Source organism: Mandrillus leucophaeus, unplaced genomic scaffold (assembly GCF_000951045.1).
Source record: "Mandrillus leucophaeus isolate KB7577 unplaced genomic scaffold, Mleu.le_1.0 Scaffold59, whole genome shotgun sequence".
In the NCBI taxonomy this organism is placed as follows: Eukaryota; Metazoa; Chordata; class Mammalia; order Primates; family Cercopithecidae; genus Mandrillus; species Mandrillus leucophaeus.
Genome location: NW_012106363.1, coordinates 6,169,599 through 6,183,885, shown reverse-complemented (window position 1 = coordinate 6,183,885; position 14,287 = coordinate 6,169,599). Strand labels below are relative to the sequence as shown.

Below are 14,287 nucleotides of genomic sequence, written 5' to 3'. Positions count from 1 at the left end.
GGGCGATCTCAGCTCACTGCAACCTCTGCCTCCCGGTGTAAGCGATTCTCATGCCTCAGCCTCCTGAGTAGCTGGGACTACAGGCACGTGCCACCACGCCCGGCTCATTTTTGTGTTTTTAGTAGAGTTGGGGTTTCGCCATGTTGGCCAGGCTGTTCTCAAACTCTTGACCTCAGGTGATCCCTCCGCCTCAACCTCCCAAAGTGCTGGGATTACAGGCGTGAGCCACCGCGCCAAGCCGAAACTGGATTTTAATCTCTCTTCCGCCAATTACTAGCTGTGACCTTGGCCACCCAACTGGTCTGAACTTCAGTTGCTGCGTCTGTAAAGAGGAGATGCGAATGTCTTTCTCACAGGGTGCTTCAGATTTAAATGATTTAAAAGATTTAAATGAGCTAACACATATAAAAATAGTTATCACAGTGCCTGGTCTATATTGAGTGCTCAAATCCATTCATTAAACAAATATTTATTGCATCCTTACTAACATCAAGCACCATGCCACCTGCTGGCTATGCTGAATTAACATGGTTCTGCCCTTGCGGAGTTTAAGTTTAAACAAGCAACTGTTCAGTTTAAATGCAAAATTACAGATTGCGATGGGGCTAAGGAGTCAAGGGTAGACCTGAGGTGACATTTAGGCTGAGACATTAAGAGGCAGACATAATGCAAAGGTCTGGGCGAGGAGTGGTCCAGGCAAAATAAACTCTGGAGACAGGCAACAGCTGGACGCTGTTGCTGTGATTACCAGAGTCTGGAATCACAAGGAGCTGCACGGGGCCAGCGATCTAGCTGGGGTCAGAGATTATGAGAAGAATCAGTAGTAGAGGAGGGCAGATGAGGACTAGAGAGCGGCGGCAAGACACGCCGTGAGGACCTGGGCCACTCCTTACCCGCCTGGGGCAGGAAACCCCCACGCAGCAACCCAGCCACGGCCGCAGCCATCTCCACCGGAAGAATGGACGGAAGCCGAGTGGTGACGGAAAGAGCTAAGGATTGTGGGGTAGCGAACCCCGGGGCCGGAAGCAGTGGGCGTACCCGTCAGCTGTAGCTGTAACACGCATGCGCTAAGCCGGGCCAACGGATCCTGTCTTCACCTCCCGGCTCGGCGTCCAGTCTCTTAGCAACGACTCCGGCTTCCTAGGAACTGCTCCTTTCTCAACCATTCCTGCCCACTGCGCCCCAGCTTGCTGCCAGCAAAGCCCCTCCACACCCCTCAAACTCCAGACCCTTCACATCAATTTACTGTTGTCTTCGACCTCACCCCAGCAATTTTCTCTGAATCAACCCCTTTTCCTCCTCTCCCAAGTCTCTGAGTTTCTCTCTCCTCCTGCCATCCTGGTTTCTGCCATCCTTAGGGGCCGCCCAGGCTGCTAGGCTCCTTTTCGTTCCTCTCCCCGCTCAGACCAGCAGTCTTTTATTTTAGATCATGTCTGGAGGTGAGTAGGGAGGGGGGACGGTGGGTAGAGCAGTTGGAAAACAGCGGGGTAAGTCCTCCAAGGATGAGGAAATGTGACAGTTGGACTCATCTTTTCACAGCGAAGTCAGCCCAGGGTCCAGAGGAAGGGGGCGTCTGCATCACTGAAGCCCTTATCACTAAGCGGAATTTGACTTTCCCTGAGGATGAGGAACTGTCAGAAAAGATGTGAGTGCATGGGGGAGAAAAAGGGTGCTAGAAGGCTGAAACACTCAGGATGACCAGGCCCCTGAGCTGTACTGATTTGTCAACTGATCTTTGTCTCTCTCCTTATTAGTCCACACATCCAATCAGTGGTAATGCCCAGTTGATTTTCCCTTCTGAAAAATAATTCCATTTCTTTTTCACCATCCTCACTCAACTGTCTTAGATAAGTCCATATTAACCCTCTCCTATACTCCCAGCGCTTTGGGAGACTGACACAGGAGGATCGCTTGAGCCCAGGAGTTTGAGACCAGCCTGGGCAATACAGTGAGAATCTTATCTCTAAAAATAAAAATAAATTAGCTGAGTATGGTGGTGCACACATACCTGTAGTCCTAGGTACTTGGGAGGCTGAGGCAGGAGGATCACTTGAGCCCAGGTACCTGTGGCTACAGTAAGCTATGATCATGCCATTGCATGCCAGCCTGGGCAACAGGGTGAGACCCTATTTCTAGAACAAACACAAAATAAAGTATTTTTAATTACTTTTTTAGAGATGGGATCTTGCTCTGTTGGCCAGACTGGTCTTGAACTCCTCAAACAATCCTCCTACTTCAGCCTCCTGAGTAGCCAAAGTGATCCTTTCAAATAACAAATCTAATCAGGCACTCACTGACAGAAACTTTCTTGGCTGTTACCTCCCAAATAAAACCCCACTGCCTAAGCTGAAGTTGTCTTCTGCTTTTCAGCCTTCTTTCTGGCCACTTTCCACAAGTGTACAATTTCCCACACTGTACTACTAGTAGTACAGTGTACTACTAGTAGTAGTACCTTACTACTCAGAGTATGTGTAGGCGGGAGAGGGTGCAGGGGTAGGGCAGCAGCACTGGCATCACAGGGGGCTTGTTAGAAGTGGAGCATCTCAGCTCCTCCACCCGATCTACTGAATTAGAGTCTGCATGGGCATATTGGAGTTTCAGAAGGGCTGTGTTAGCACATACTATTCCTTCTGCTTGAAATGCCTTCTCACCATATCCCCCTATCTTCATGGCTAATGCCTACTCATCTGTCACCTCCTCTAGGAAGCATTCCCTGATTCCTCCTACTCTGAACTTAGTGCACAGACTATGTACTCCCTTTGTCCCCTGTACTTGCTTCTGTTATCCACTTGTCATAGATGTTTGGCCTTCTTCTTTCTTTCTTCTTCTTCCTCTTCTTTATTCTTTCTCCTTCTTCCCCTTCTTCCTCCTCCTTCTCCTTCTTCTTCTTCCTTTCCCCTGTACTTGCCTCTGTTATCCACTTGTCATAGATGTTTCGCCTTCTTCCTCTTTTTTTTTTTGAGACGGAGTCTCACTCCGTTGCGCAGGCTGGAGTGCGGTGGCACGATCTCGGCTCGCTGCAATGACTGCCTCCTGGGTTGAAGCAATTCTCCAGCCTCAGCCTCCTGAGTAGCTGGGACTACATGTGTCCGCCACCACACCCAGCTAATTTTTTTTTGTATTTTTAGTAGAGATGGGGTTTCACCATGTTAGCCAGGCTGGTCTTGAACTCCTGACCTCAGGCAATCTGCCTGCCTCAGCCTCCCAAAGTGCTGGGATTATAGGCGTGAGCTACCTCACCCAGCCTCTTTTTCTTTTAAATGACATAGGGTCTTGCTCTGTCACCCAGGCTGAAGTGCAGTAGCATAATCGTGGCACATTACAGCCTCGACCTCCTGGGCTAAAGCGATCCTCCTGCCTCGGCCTCCCAAAGTGCTGGGAGTACAGGGTGAGCCACCAAGGCCAGCCTGCCCTGCTTCTTTAATAGTGGTGGGCAGAGACTCTGTCATTTGTCTCTAGTAGGCACTCAGCAAATGTTGTGGAATGAATGAATGGGTGGATGAAACAAGTGCTTTTTCCTCCATGAACCACTCAAAAGGAAGATGAGGAAGGATCTTTCTGCAATGTCTCATCTCTGTCCTACCCCTGCCTCCACCATCCAAGCTGGCCAGAGGAAGGCTTCTCTTGCTGCTGAATCTCTCCAGGAACCATAAGCTGCCATGCTCCAATTTCCCAGAGGGTCCTTACTCCTCTCTCTCACCCTTCCCAGTGCTAATGATAAAGATACAAGTCTGCAAGTCAAGACAGTTTCATGATCTAGACACCACCTCAAGATGTCAAGAAGATGTTTCTCACATTTGATTAAAATCACTCAGCCAACTACCCCTCCTTGAAACCCCTTCCCTCCTCCCTCTCTCCCATCCTCCCTGCTAACAGACCACATGAGTGGTGTCCTAACACCACCCTTACTGACTCTTCTCCCAGGTTTCACACTCTTGATGAACTGCAGACTGTCCGCCTGGACCGGGAGGGGATTACTACTATCAGGAACTTAGAGGGCCTCAAGAATCTTCACAGCCTCTATCTGCAAGGGGTAACTTCTTTCTCCATCCTTCCCCTCCCCTTGACCCCTGTGGACCTAATCTGTCTCATCTGAAAGGAGTCAACCAGGTCATTTGCCCATTCCCTGGTGTTCAGGCAGGCAGACCTTCAGTTAAACCATTCCCAGATGAATGACGTAGGGTCCTGAACTGAAAGACTAATTCCCCTAGAATAGATCCTGAACATGACCTGTGCTCCCTCCACTGTTCTTTAGGCACTTCTCTTGATCTAGAAGTTCTTCTTGGCATTTACTCTAAATCTTTCATGTTAAATAGCTCCAGCCTATTTCCTGTTTTGAAGAGGAAGAGGAAACTATGAAGATTCCTCTACATCAATCAGATCCTACTTGAAGGCTGTTTGGTGGTGGTGGTGGTTGGTTGATCTTCAGCCCTCCCCTGGTTGAATATTCCCAGCTCGCTTCGACTTTCCCCATAGAAACTTTTCCCATCAAGTTCATGTATGCTTATTGTTCTCTCTGTGTATGCAAGCCACCACCAAGGTCCTTTCCATTTTCCTGGTGGCGGCTTGGTTTCCTTTTCTGATTCCCAGGTCACTCTTTGGTTGTGGAATCAGAAGAGTATACTTAGTCAGGTTTAGATACCCCAGGTTTACACCCCTAACCATCCACCTGGAGAAAGAAAATCATCTTTCTTAAGGTAGTGGCAACCTGTTCAAGGAGTGGGGTTATCATTCCCAAAGTGCCAGGTCTCCAGCTGCAGGAGCAGACATGGTCTTGGGACTTTGTCCCTGTAAAGGGCCTCCCACCCATCTGATCTCAGCTTGGTTTTCCCACTTCGGTTTCTTCTTGCAGAATAAGATCCAGCAAATTGAGAACCTGGCTTGCGTCCCCTCCTTGCGGTATGTGGTGCCAGGGCTCAGGCAGGGGAAGAGGGGTCGGGGGAACCTAAACACACCCCAAAGAACTGGTTCAGATTTCTCCAAGCCTGGGTCCCTTTCAGCCAAGGACCAGCAAGCCTAGCTCTACTCCCTCACCCCAGAAGGCCATGTGTCCCCACTGGTCATCAGCTGCCTAGCCCAGGGGCCCCAGTGTCAAGTGCCCTCCTCTTTTCCTCCAGCTGTTCCATGATTCAGCTCTGCCTCTCTACCCCTTCCTTCCCCTACAGCTTCCTGTCTCTGGCAGGAAACCAAATCAGGCAGGTGGAAAACCTCCTCGACCTCCCATGCCTCCAGTTTCTGGACCTTTCTGAGAACTTGATAGAAACGTTGAAGCTGGGTAGGAACCCACTTGCCCTGGCTCACCAAACACATCCCCTGTGGGGCCTGCCCTCCCCTCTGCACCCAGCTGCCTGGGCTTGCATTAGCCACACCCCTGCAGGTCCACACCTCATCCTCAGGGAGTTCAAGGGGTTGTGCCTAGAGGTAGTGGCTTTGGACGAGAAAGTGGGTGTGAGAACCCCATTCCCATCGCTTCATGGCCTTTTGGCTAAGATCAAGTGAGAACCCCATTTCCTCTCTCTTTGCTGTGTGCAGATGAGTTCCCCCAGAGCCTTCTCATCCTCAACCTGTCTGGCAATAGCTGCACCAACCAGGATGGCTACCGGTAAGGAGGGGAGGGTGGGAAGAAAGGTCTAGTTGAGCTCCACCTGCTAACTCAGCCCAGGCCCCTCTCAGCCTGCAATCCTGGGGTTACTATCCATGGCACCTTCTCCCCAACCTCCTGCCTAACTCATGAGCCACCACCCCTCCAGGTGTGGGTGCTGTGGTGCATATCTTTGCATCCTCCACGCCAGGGTGCCCTCCTAGATAACCTCTGCTCCTGCTCTGCAGTGAGCTGGTGATAGAAGCCCTGCCACTTCTCTTGGACCTGGATGGGCAGCCTGTGATGGAGCGCTGGATTTCGGACGAGGAGGATGAAGCTTCAAGCGAGGAGGAGTTCCCAGAGCTGAGTGGCCCATTCTGCTCAGAACGAGGTGACCCTGCTTTCCAAGGCTTTCAGCTTCCCCAGAGCCCACCTCTTCCCTGTGGGACACGAGGGAAGCTAAGATGGCAGTGGCGTCTGGGGAGGGGAGCCCCAAGTTCACATCAACATCTGGGCCAGAGTAAGGTGTCAGTCCGGGACCCCAGCCTCAGGCTGCTTCCCAAGAGGGATGGCAGGGGCCAGCCAGAGACTTCCCTGAGCTCAGGGACCCTCCTGCTGAGCCCAGAGCTCCACCCACCCTGCACCCTCCACCCCCTGGCCCCTCATAGGCTTCCTCAAGGAGCTGGAGCAGGAGCTGAGCAGGCACAGGGAGCACCGGCAACAGGCGGCCCTGACACAGCACCTGCTGAGGATGGAGATGCAGCCCACCCTCACCAACCTGCCCTTGCTGCCTGGGGTGCCCATGGCTGGGGACAGCAGCCCTTCTGCTACTCCTGGGCAAGGGGAGGAGACAGTCCCTGAGGCCGTCTCCTCACCCCAGGCCTCCTCTCCCACCAAGAAACCATGCAGTCTGATTCCCAGGGGCCACCAAAACTCTCTATGGGGAAGGAAGGGGGTCCGAGCAGCCACAGCCCCCAAGGCCTCTGTGGCTGAGGCCCCCAGCACAACCAAAACTATGGCCAAGAGAAGCAAGAAATGATTCTCTGTCAACCTTTCTCTACGAGTGGAGTGGAGTGGGGCCTGCCCCACTTCTCAGACCAATGACCTGTGTCAGGAGTTCATCCCCAGTAAAGTGTCTCTAGGCCCTGAATATGCTTTTCGTGTTACTTGGGGGTATCTCAGGGGAAGCAACCAGTGAAAGCTCCAGGAAACAAAATACAGAGCACAGTGAGCCACCTGATTCTAAAGAGCAAGTTTGGAATCTTTCGGGAGCTACCCACAGGGCAGGCATGCCTCAGGCCCCTCGCTGGCTTCCTGGCTCCCACATGGGCAAGAAGCAGGCACCACCTCATAGAGGATGCCATCTCACTGCCACCCCTAGGGAGTGCCCTTCCCCAGTCCAAGCCAAGGACCAAGGAGCTGTGGTCCTAGTCGTCCCCAACAGCAGCCTGCTCCTGTCCCCTTCCTGTCCTCCTGCCTAGTCCCCATCACTCAACCACTCAGGAATGAGTACACAACCACAGGCCCCACAGCTGCCTTTGGGCCTCACTTGGCTCTCCCACCCCCACTGAACCTGGGATAAAGTTCACTGAAGAGAAAATAAAGCACATTTATTAAGGCAAAGGCCAAGCTGGCCGCTCAGAACATGGCCAAGGAGCATGAAGGGATTGCTCCAACTTCACCACCACTCAGGGCAGTTGGTCCGAGGGGTTCTGGGCCCACCCCAGGCCAGCAGAAGCTATGAAGCTTATGCATAAGCCTGGCTCTCCCTCTTCACGAAGGCCTGGAAGAGGCTGCCCAGCTCCTGGAGGGATGGGGCCCACTCACTGGCCAGCAGCCCCTGTGTGGCCTTGAGGCCTTCCTGCTCCAGATCCTGCTGTTTCTTCTGGAGCTGCTGCCCTCGATCCTGCCCCAAGGGAAAGCTGAGATGAGTCTGTCCAGGACAGGCTTCCCGCCAGGTGAAGGGGGGACTGTGTACCACCTCACACAAGCAGGAGAAAGGAGAGACCCCCCAACATTCCCCAAAGGCAGTTGCTGGCTTTGAAGGGAGGAACTCCTCTCCCCAGCTCTGGAATCTCTTCCACTCCCAGTTTCCCTCATATTTCCAGAGTTTCACTGGGAGTGGGAGGTCTGTCATCACCTCAGGTTAGCCCCTACTCCCTGGGGGATACCTGATCACTCTCCATCAGCCCCAGGGCTGCCTGGTGTCCACGATAGAGGGTGTGCCGGCGATCTACCCGAGTCTGGAATCGGGGCAGGGTCCGAACAGGGTCCTGTGCTCCAAAAGTGGGGGACAGCACCTGGGGGGCCTGGGCCACCCCCACCCCAAAGATGAAAGGTTTGAACACAGACCTAGAAGGGCACGGATGGAAGGACGGAGATATATCATATCCTCTCTTCTCCCCAGCCTTCCCCATCCTCGTTCTTCCCACCTGGATGGGTCTGGCGTGGCAGTAAGAAAGTGCACGCAGGGCTGTGTGGGATCCTGGGGCAGGACAGACACCATGCTGGCCGTGGTGCGAAAGCCTCCCGAGTCCATGCAGATACCACTCTCCTTGTCCCTGAGGATGCCCATCATCACCTCTGCTGTGATGCCCCCTGCCAAGGAGTAGAGGGGGAAGCTGTGGGAGGGCAGAGTGGCTGGCACTGCTGTGGCCCTCCTGGCCCCCAGCCCCCTCCACCACTCACTAACCTTGCCATTGCTGCAGCAGCTCCTGCCCTGCCCGGAAGCGGGCCTTGGCAGCCTCCATTCGCACAGGCTGCTGGGTCAGGGAGAAGACCTGAGCAAAGTCAAAGGCACCCTGCCCATCCCACCAGCCCTTGGCCTGGGCATGAGTCCGCAGCTCCGGGTGTTGGACCGAGATGTCCGTGCCAATGCTCAGCTGGTTGGAGATGTTGCGGGCCCCCTCTATGGAGGAGATGGGGGAGCGGTTCATTTACCATTGAGTGTCTATTCTATGCCAGGCACTGGGCAAGACGCTGAGAACATGGTGGAAAAGAGAACGACCTACCCTCATGGAGCCTACAGTGTGGTGGGGGAGGCAGACAAAATAGTCGCAGAGATAAATGTAAGCATGCAACTGTGTTGAATGCGATGAAAAAGAAGTACCTGCTTGCACATAAGCAGGAAACCTGACCACCCAGGGAAGTCCAGGAAGGCTTCCGAGAGGAAGCAGCAGGCTGTAGCACAAGGAAGACTTAACCGAGTGAAGGGGAGAAGGGTTCCCAAGTGAGCTCATCTCCCATCTCCCTGAATGTCCCGACAGGCTTGCACCTGGATCGGGCCCCTACCATTTCTCCCACTTCCCAAGGCTGGCAGAAAGGGAATGCCTCACCCTGGATCCTCTGTGCAGCCCAGAGCCTGCCAGCTGTCTCCAGCACCCATGCCTCTGTGCGGTCAGCCAGCAGGAAGGTGTTGTGGTAGGAGAATGGCGCAGGGTCCTCCAGGCAGCTGCCCCCCTGCCCATAGCGCTCCAGTAAGCCTGTGATCACATGCAAGGCCTCCTGGGCAGAGCTGCTCCGTTCCAAAGCCAGCCTGGCAAGAGAGAGGACCAAGGGACAGAAGGGTGACAGAGGGATCAATGGCTGGTGGCAGAAGCTCCAGGGGACAGAAGAGGCCTGGAGAGGTTTGGTGATAGGCCCAAATCACACAGCAAATCTGCTGGCACTGATCGTATCAAACACAATTACACCAGTGGCTTTCAATGCTCTCGTTCCATGTGCTATGCTTTGAGGGTTCCATGAAAAGGCCTGAAACACTGTTTCAGAGAGAAAAGTGTCCTGAGCCCCCAACCTCTCTCCACCCATAGCTGCTCCATCCACTATTACTGGTTTTATAAATCGGGACTCGATGTGAGATTTCAACTGAAAATAAATAACCACTGCTCTATTTCTGGGCCAGGAGAGGCCCAAAAGTGGCTGCTGTTGCAGCCTTCCTCACGAGGGCACGAGGGCAAAGTCTGCAGAGAGGAGGAGGCCCCTGTGAACCAGGCTGGGGGAGGAATGGATGGGCCCAGGTCAAAACTCAGCCCCCAGATTTCTGGTGTTTCAGGCAGATGAGGAAGGGCAGGGTCTGCACCTGAGCAGGTCCATGCCCAGCAGGGCTTCCCCCTCCCCAACTGGCTCCTTCGTCCACACAGCCTCGTTGCCAATGCAGACACCATGCTCGTTGGCGCCCATCTCAGCCCCCCATAGCCAAGAAGGACGGCTCAGAATCACAGCGTGCGTCTTCGACACCTGTTCCACTTCAATGTATGTGCACTGGAGGTGAGGGAGGAGAAAGGAAGTGTCCACTCAGAGAGGGGCGGCCCCTCGAGTGCTGGCACTCTGCCAATCACCTTATAGATCCCTTTGAGGAATGTCTCATTCCCATTTTATAGAAGAGGAAACTGAGGTAGACTGAGGCTACATAATGGGCTCAGGTCCAGGTTGGTAGGCTTAAAGCTCATGCTCTTCAACTACTTCTGGCAGCCTCCCAGGTGTGGGGAGCAGGGGAAAAGGTCTTAGAAGAATGCAGAGCTCTGTCACACCTCCCAGCACCCCATAAGGCCTAACCCACCTGGAGCCTGCTCCCAGGAGTGTGAGAGCCTGCGGGGACAAACACCACCTCCTGCACCTCGTCCCGGGGTCGGTCCGAGTTCTTGGCAAAGATCACAGCTGGGATGGCTGAGGCCGGGGGCACAGAGACAAAGCAGTCGCAGGAACATGGAGAGTCAGGGCTCCACGATGCCATCTGGGGAGAGGCGGGCCTCTCCATAAACCTGGCCACAGCTCAGCCCCGGGGAGCCGCCTACCCCCACACGTGTAAACGACGCGCAAGGAAGACACCGCCGTGGCTCCTGGACGCTCGGCGCACACACCATGCACGGGTGTGCGGGAGCAGAGGTGCCCACCCTCTCCCCAGGCTCCAGGCTTGGGAGTCCGCAGGCGGGCACTCCGAGGATCCCGCCCCCACTGGGAGTTCCGGCCCTTGGGAGCAGTCGTGGGACCGTTCCCCTCGCTACCCCACCAAGAGTCCCGCGGCCCTGCGCATGTCCAGATACCCGACCCTCTTCTATCCAACCCTTCTCTCACCCCCAATACTGTATTCCCCTCACTCTCTCTCCCTCCAAGACCCCAGCTCGGTCCCGGGTGCCACCTCCTCCGCTTCTGGCCAGGGCCGCCCCATTGGGCGGAGACTCCCAGGCGACCTGGAAGGCCTTCGGCCTCCGGGTCGGAGCCGGAAAGGAGCGTGCAGCTCTGCCGTTTTCCACCAGGGCGCGCGCCTGCACCACTTCCCGGAGCGGAGCGGCCTTGCGAGCCACACCTGGCTTCCTGCCCTACCCGGGCGCCCATTTTAGGCCTGACAAAGGTTGCTAACCCTACGGAGTCACTGCGGGGAGCTGGAGCTAGGGGTGGAAAGGATCCCGCGTGAAAAGGGAGACTTTGTCAGAGAAGGGGGACTGCTGGGACATCTGGAGACTAAGGAAGAATCTCAGATACTTGAGTCCCGGTTTGAATCCCAGAGGCGCAATCCCAGGCTGGAGGCACCCAGGGGACTAAGATACAGAATACAAGAGTGGTGGAGGCTAGGTGCGGGGGGCTGGCCCCTGTAATCCCAGCACTCTGGGAGGCTGTGGTGGGAGGATCACTTGAACCCGGGAGTTCAAGACCAGCCTGGGTAACATAGCAAGACCTCGCCTCTACAGAAAATATTTTAAAATTAGCTGGGCGTGGTGTTGCGTGCCTGTAGTCCCAGCTGTTCAGAAGGCTGAGGTGGGAGGATCGCTTGAGCCAGATAGGTCGAGGCTGCGGTGAGCCAAGATCACACCACTGCACTCCAGCCGTGGTGACAGAGCAAGACCCTGTCTCTTAAAATAAATAAGGGAACAGGTGCACAAAACCCATCTGATCCCAGAGGGCCTATCTGTCCAATAGTGTTCCAACCCATAGGAAGATAGCTTTAAAAGCAAATTTAGAACTTTCTAGTTCAAAGATTTAGTGCCTTTACCTGTAGTGAAACTGAAACCACAAAGAAGTCGTGGCCAAAGGTGACACACAGTCATATGGGGGTATACTCCTGTCTCTTATACACATCTAGATGTGTATAAGAGACAGGCTGCCCCCCTGCCCATAGCGCTCCAGTAAGCCTGTGATCACATGCAAGGCCTCCTGGGCAGAGCTGCTCCGTTCCAAAGCCAGCCTGGCAAGAGAGAGGACCAAGGGACAGAAGGGTGACAGAGGGATCAATGGCTGGTGGCAGAAGCTCCAGGGGACAGAAGAGGCCTGGAGAGGTTTGGTGATAGGCCCAAGTCACACAGCAAATCTGCTGGCACTGATCGTATCAAACACAATTACACCAGTGGCTTTCAATGCTCTCGTTCCATGTGCTATGCTTTGAGGGTTCCATGAAAAGGCCTGAAACACTGTTTCAGAGAGAAAAGTGTCCTGAGCCCCCAACCTCTCTCCACCCATAGCTGCTCCATCCACTATTACTGGTTTTATAAATCGGGACTCGATGTGAGATTTCAACTGAAAATAAATAACCACTGCTCTATTTCTGGGCCAGGAGAGGCCCAAAGGTGGCTGCTGTTGCAGCCTTCCTCACGAGGGCACGAGGGCAAAGTCTGCAGAGAGGAGGAGGCCCCTGTGAACCAGGCTGGGGGAGGAATGGATGGGCCCAGGTCAAAACTCAGCCCCCAGATTTCTGGTGTTTCAGGCAGATGAGGAAGGGCAGGGTCTGCACCTGAGCAGGTCCATGCCCAGCAGGGCTTCCCCCTCCCCAACTGGCTCCTTCGTCCACACAGCCTCGTTGCCAATGCAGACACCATGCTCGTTGGCGCCCATCTCAGCCCCCCATAGCCAAGAAGGACGGCTCAGAATCACAGCGTGCGTCTTCGACACCTGTTCCACTTCAATGTATGTGCACTGGAGGTGAGGGAGGAGAAAGGAAGTGTCCACTCAGAGAGGGGCGGCCCCTCGAGTGCTGGCACTCTGCCAATCACCTTATAGATCCCTTTGAGGAATGTCTCATTCCCATTTTATAGAAGAGGAAACTGAGGTAGACTGAGGCTACATAATGGGCTCAGGTCCAGGTTGGTAGGCTTAAAGCTCATGCTCTTCAACTACTTCTGGCAGCCTCCCAGGTGTGGGGAGCAGGGGAAAAGGTCTTAGAAGAATGCAGAGCTCTGTCACACCTCCCAGCACCCCATAAGGCCTAACCCACCTGGAGCCTGCTCCCAGGAGTGTGAGAGCCTGCGGGGACAAACACCACCTCCTGCACCTCGTCCCGGGGTCGGTCCGAGTTCTTGGCAAAGATCACAGCTGGGATGGCTGAGGCCGGGGGCACAGAGACAAAGCAGTCGCAGGAACATGGAGAGTCAGGGCTCCACGATGCCATCTGGGGAGAGGCGGGCCTCTCCATAAACCTGGCCACAGCTCAGCCCCGGGGAGCCGCCTACCCCCACACGTGTAAACGACGCGCAAGGAAGACACCGCCGTGGCTCCTGGACGCTCGGCGCACACACCATGCACGGGTGTGCGGGAGCAGAGGTGCCCACCCTCTCCCCAGGCTCCAGGCTTGGGAGTCCGCAGGCGGGCACTCCGAGGATCCCGCCCCCACTGGGAGTTCCGGCCCTTGGGAGCAGTCGTGGGACCGTTCCCCTCGCTACCCCACCAAGAGTCCCGCGGCCCTGCGCATGTCCAGATACCCGACCCTCTTCTATCCAACCCTTCTCTCACCCCCAATACTGTATTCCCCTCACTCTCTCTCCCTCCAAGACCCCAGCTCGGTCCCGGGTGCCACCTCCTCCGCTTCTGGCCAGGGCCGCCCCATTGGGCGGAGACTCCCAGGCGACCTGGAAGGCCTTCGGCCTCCGGGTCGGAGCCGGAAAGGAGCGTGCAGCTCTGCCGTTTTCCACCAGGGCGCGCGCCTGCACCACTTCCCGGAGCGGAGCGGCCTTGCGAGCCACACCTGGCTTCCTGCCCTACCCGGGCGCCCATTTTAGGCCTGACAAAGGTTGCTAACCCTACGGAGTCACTGCGGGGAGCTGGAGCTAGGGGTGGAAAGGATCCCGCGTGAAAAGGGAGACTTTGTCAGAGAAGGGGGACTGCTGGGACATCTGGAGACTAAGGAAGAATCTCAGATACTTGAGTCCCGGTTTGAATCCCAGAGGCGCAATCCCAGGCTGGAGGCACCCAGGGGACTAAGATACAGAATACAAGAGTGGTGGAGGCTAGGTGCGGGGGGCTGGCCCCTGTAATCCCAGCACTCTGGGAGGCTGTGGTGGGAGGATCACTTGAACCCGGGAGTTCAAGACCAGCCTGGGTAACATAGCAAGACCTCGCCTCTACAGAAAATATTTTAAAATTAGCTGGGCGTGGTGTTGCGTGCCTGTAGTCCCAGCTGTTCAGAAGGCTGAGGTGGGAGGATCGCTTGAGCCAGATAGGTCGAGGCTGCGGTGAGCCAAGATCACACCACTGCACTCCATCCGTGGTGACAGAGCAAGACCCTGTCTCTTAAAATAAATAAGGGAACAGGTGCACAAAACCCATCTGATCCCAGAGGGCCTATCTGTCCAATAGTGTTCCAACCCATAGGAAGATAGCTTTAAAAGCAAATTTAGAACTTTCTAGTTCAAAGATTTAGTGCCTTTACCTGTAGTGAAACTGAAACCACAAAGAAGTCGTGGCCAAAGGTGACACACAGTCATATGGGGGTATACTCTC

At 54.9% G+C, this 14,287-nt stretch overlaps 4 protein-coding genes across 5 annotated transcripts in view; 1 reads left to right on the top strand and 3 right to left on the bottom strand.

Moving 5' to 3' along the window:
- The window catches only part of MRPL10 (mitochondrial ribosomal protein L10), a 10,783-nt gene extending 9,825 nt beyond the window's left edge, over positions 1-958 (bottom strand). Inside the window, exon 1 of the mRNA XM_011999371.1 lies at positions 894-958. Coding sequence (XP_011854761.1) covers positions 894-945 — 52 coding nt within the window. The 5' untranslated portion in view covers positions 946-958. The remainder of the gene's footprint in view (positions 1-893) is intronic.
- A 57-nt stretch (positions 959-1,015) lies between these two features.
- LRRC46 (leucine rich repeat containing 46) lies at positions 1,016-7,198 on the top strand. The gene is made up of 8 exons (XM_011999367.1): positions 1,016-1,439; positions 1,540-1,645; positions 3,925-4,033; positions 4,853-4,899; positions 5,166-5,275; positions 5,533-5,602; positions 5,830-5,972; positions 6,250-7,198. Exons 1-8 carry the CDS (start codon positions 1,430-1,432, stop codon positions 6,618-6,620), a joined length of 966 nt encoding a protein of 321 aa, XP_011854757.1. The 5' UTR covers positions 1,016-1,429; the 3' UTR covers positions 6,621-7,198.
- On the bottom strand, positions 7,177-13,374 carry LOC105553325 (secernin-2). Of its 2 annotated transcripts, none has more exons than XM_011999369.1 (8): positions 13,324-13,374; positions 10,140-10,313; positions 9,660-9,841; positions 8,917-9,116; positions 8,274-8,489; positions 8,014-8,179; positions 7,753-7,933; positions 7,177-7,487 (listed from the first exon to the last, which is right to left on the bottom strand). In XM_011999369.1, the coding sequence occupies exons 2-8, from the start codon at positions 10,311-10,313 to the stop codon at positions 7,329-7,331; spliced, it is 1,278 nt and encodes a 425-aa protein (XP_011854759.1). In that variant the 5' UTR covers positions 13,324-13,374; the 3' UTR covers positions 7,177-7,328. The 2 variants fall into 2 exon arrangements, with proteins under 2 accessions (XP_011854759.1, XP_011854758.1); XM_011999368.1 differs by lacking the exon at positions 13,324-13,374 and adding an exon at positions 10,678-10,799.
- Positions 11,657-13,332, bottom strand: LOC105553343 (secernin-2-like). The gene is made up of 3 exons (XM_011999386.1): positions 12,786-13,332; positions 12,306-12,487; positions 11,657-11,762 (listed from the first exon to the last, which is right to left on the bottom strand). Exons 1-3 carry the CDS (start codon positions 12,981-12,983, stop codon positions 11,657-11,659), a joined length of 486 nt encoding a protein of 161 aa, XP_011854776.1. The 5' UTR covers positions 12,984-13,332.
- Positions 13,375-14,287: the final 913 nt, after the last annotated feature.